Raw genomic sequence first — 3623 nt, forward strand, 5'->3', positions numbered from 1 at the left:
ATTATTTTGAAGTCACAAATATAAGAACCTAGTTACTTCAAGTTTTAATATAAAAAAGCTCGATTTCTTTTTCTTGTTTCCCAGCACTCGTATCAGGAATTAAATTATCAGGATATAAACTACTCCACAAATTCCTGTACAAGACCTGAGGAAAAGCATGTGAATCTCTTGAGATCTTATCATAACACTATTCATTAGACAATCTTTTTTGACAACTTGAAAATGTTGCCCTAGCTAGGCTTACCAGTGTACGGCCCCCTGTTTTATAAAGCATCCAATATATATAAGCAATTTGATATATAGCCTTCAGCAAAGCCATGTGAGCCTTTGTTGCAATGGGTCCTCCTATAATACCCAAAATAGCAAAACAGCCAAAAAGCTGCGAGTCTCCACTGGAAAAGTATGGCAGTTCACTCTTCAAAAAACCTATAAAATACAGACTCAAAACGAGCCTTCCAACTCCACAAACCTGCACAACTTTCACCACAAAAATCGATTTCAAATCATTCTCTCGGATTCCTCACTGAAGCTTAAAATCAAGCATGGGTATCCGTTTACCATCCATGATTATCAGTGTCAAACATGTAATAAAAGGGAAGTCTGTTCATGGTAGAAATCAGCCTGATGTACCCAAAGGACATGTAGCTGTATATGTTGGAGAAATGCAAAAGAGGAGGTTTGTGGTTCCAATATCATACTTGAGCCATCCTTCGTTTCAAGATTTGCTTAACCGAGCTGAGGAAGAGTTTGGCTTCAATCCTCCAATGGGAGGTCTTACGATTCCATGCAGGGAAGATGCCTTCATCAAGCTTGCCTCTAGATTGCAAGCCTCATCATGAATTCAAAAGGAAGAAGAGAGCTATCTTTTCCAATTTTGTCTTTGTTTATGTATTTATTTTAATTTCTAGTAGAATAGTTGTATTGATTTGTGTAGAGAAGTATTTAAGGGATGTCTTCGATAATTCTCCATTTTTGTGAATTATTATTTTTTATCTTAATTATTGTTAAAATCTACAGGGAGGACTCTTATTTAAGCAACTCTTTAAGTCCTTATAAAGGAGTTTTAAAAAAAAATATATATTCTAAAAAAGTGAATTATTTTTAAATGTTTGGTAGTATTATGAAAAATAAGTTAAAAAATATTTTTTAATATTTGATTATATCATGGAAAATAAATTGAAAAATAACTTATTAATTTTTTTTCAAGTTTATTAAAAGAATAAGAAACAAATTTTACAAATTAAAAAGTTGAATGAGAATAAAATTGAAATAAAAAAATCTAATTTCATAAATGGTCTCAAATAAAATAAATAAAAATAAAAATAATAGAGATCAAATTTGACAGATAAAAAAATTAATAAATAGATTAAATTTAAAAAATTACAATTTCATAAATTATTTCAAATAAAATAAATAGCAATTAAAAGAATAAGAACCAAATCTGATAGATAAAAAAATTTAATTAAAAAAATAAAAATAATAATAATTAAAAAATAAAAATCAAATTTGATATAATCAATAAATAATATGATATTTTTAAGTTTTTTCTAACTTTTAGAAAGTGTTTTTTTACTTTAAATAAAATAAAATATTTTCTTGAAAATTAAGTTAATTTATTTGAAGTAAAACTTATTTTTTATTGATAAATTTTTTTATTAGCAAATAATTACACAAAAATTTTAAAAGTAATTTTTTAAAAAACTACGGCCTAAGGAAATAACAGCAAAATTTCACACGAAACAAAGTGCACTGCGTAACCAATGATGAATATTACGGGCGGCTATTTAAACAACGAATTCGACACCACACAGGTGATAAATCCTCAATAGAGTAATTATTAACAGTGATAAATTATTAATGATTGCATTAAGAGGCACGGCTATATATATATAAATTATTAATGACAACACACAGGTGATAAATCCTGATCAATAGAGGAAGTATAAATCCACAAGAAATAATTTTTTAATGATATTAAATTATAATATAATAAAAAATCCTTTTATTTTTGGTATAGCAGATCAGTTTTTTTTCTATTAAATTTGTTCCTTTTTTTATCATATATTTAGCTTTTATTATTAATTTTATTATCTTTCTAATATATTCTCAATGATTAAAAACAAAAGAAAAAAGCCATGTGAATATTTGATAAAGGGGCCTACCAAAGCCAATCTTTTCTGAATATGTTGCCTTGACTTGATGGTGTACGGCTGTTTCTTTTAATGCATTTGATATAGAGTCATCAGCCTTGAGGTAAGCCATGTGAACCCTTCTCGCCATGGGTCCTCCCCTGAGAAAAGAAACAGCCCTTCTAGAAAAATTAATTAGTTTAAGGTTATTTGTTTACATGAAAGTAATTTTTTTTATAAAGTGAATTTTAGGGAAAGTAAATTTATAAAAAGTAAATTTAAAGAAAATATTTTTTTATGTTTGGTAGTGTTATGGAAAATGAATTGGAAAACACTTTCCAGTGTTTGGTTGTATTATGAAAAATGAACTGAAAAATAATTTATTAATGAATTAATTTTTTTTTCAAGTTTATATAATATATATAAAATATTTAATCACTTACAATTGTTATAACCTAATTTTTGACCTTTTTTATTTTTTATTATTTTAAAAAAAGATGATGAAAAATAAAAATAAAATAAATGAAGAATGAATTAAAATTTGGGTTAAGGGCAACATGATTGGAAGTTTAAAGATTTAATTAAACTCTTGACTAGTTTAATTAATTAAATCAAGGGTTTAATTGGAGAATTGATTTAATTAAATTTTAGATTATTTTAATTAATGAAATCAAGAGTTTAATTGAAGAATTAATGAGTTTGAGGACTTAATTAAACTTTGATTTAATCAAAAACCCAGGACTTAAATAAAATAAACCAAGAGAACCGGCTTCGTCTTCATTTTCAGGAGCAGCAAACCACAACTTTGCATTTTAATTCACTTGCTACTGTAGCAGTTAATTATAATTCATTAGGTAGACGTGTGCTATGCACGCCAAAAGGAAAGTGTTTTCCTTTCTTTAACAGAAGGAAAACACTTTCCTTTCTCAAAGCAGCGATTTTATGTTGACCGGAATTAAGTTTTTGTTGACTTACTATTTTATATTGTTACCAAACATGAAAAAGTAAGGAAAATGAATTCCAGAAATTCATTTTTCTTGAAACAAACAAATCATAAGAATATAATTGCAATTTTTATGCTAAAAACTCAATCTCAAAAGCCCTCGTACACCTTCTCTCTCAGTCCTTGTGTTTTTCACGCCCCTAAACCACTCACCTTCTCGCCTATTTATAATGGTCAAAATATTTAAAATACAAAGAAAGAATAAATTTGATGAGCAAGAGTACAAAGCTTGGAGTCTACTCAGCACTCTTCTTTAATCCTCACTCCATTTACTTGCCTCTTATTTCAAGGGAAAAAAACAAAGCCAAATCACCAACAAATCTCACCTTGGCAAGCTGTTTTCAACCTCTTGGATGATTTATTAACTTCGAGCTCTTGTAAATACCACAAAACAGAAATAGAAATAACCATTGATCTTGAATTTTTCCATTTACACATGACCTAAATCAACAAACAATCTTAAAATTACGAATTCATTTCATAGGTAACAT

The 3623-nt window shown here is 27.6% G+C and overlaps 1 protein-coding gene across 1 annotated transcript; it reads left to right on the forward strand.

Annotated features, from left to right (window-relative positions):
- Positions 1 to 273: 273 nt before the first annotated feature.
- On the forward strand, positions 274 to 1016 carry LOC118058762 (auxin-responsive protein SAUR21-like). The gene has a single exon (XM_035071514.2). The coding sequence runs from the start codon at positions 543 to 545 to the stop codon at positions 837 to 839; it is 297 nt and encodes a 98-aa protein (XP_034927405.1). The 5' UTR covers positions 274 to 542; the 3' UTR covers positions 840 to 1016.
- The last annotated feature ends 2607 nt before the right edge of the window (positions 1017 to 3623 follow it).

Source organism: Populus alba, chromosome 9 (assembly GCF_005239225.2).
Source record: "Populus alba chromosome 9, ASM523922v2, whole genome shotgun sequence".
NCBI classification, from domain to species: domain Eukaryota; kingdom Viridiplantae; phylum Streptophyta; class Magnoliopsida; order Malpighiales; family Salicaceae; genus Populus; species Populus alba.

Excerpts from the sequence above, each read along its gene's own strand:
- LOC118058762 (XM_035071514.2), top strand. The coding sequence starts at position 543 with ATGGGTATCCGTTTACCATCCATGATTATCAGTGTCAAACATGTAATA.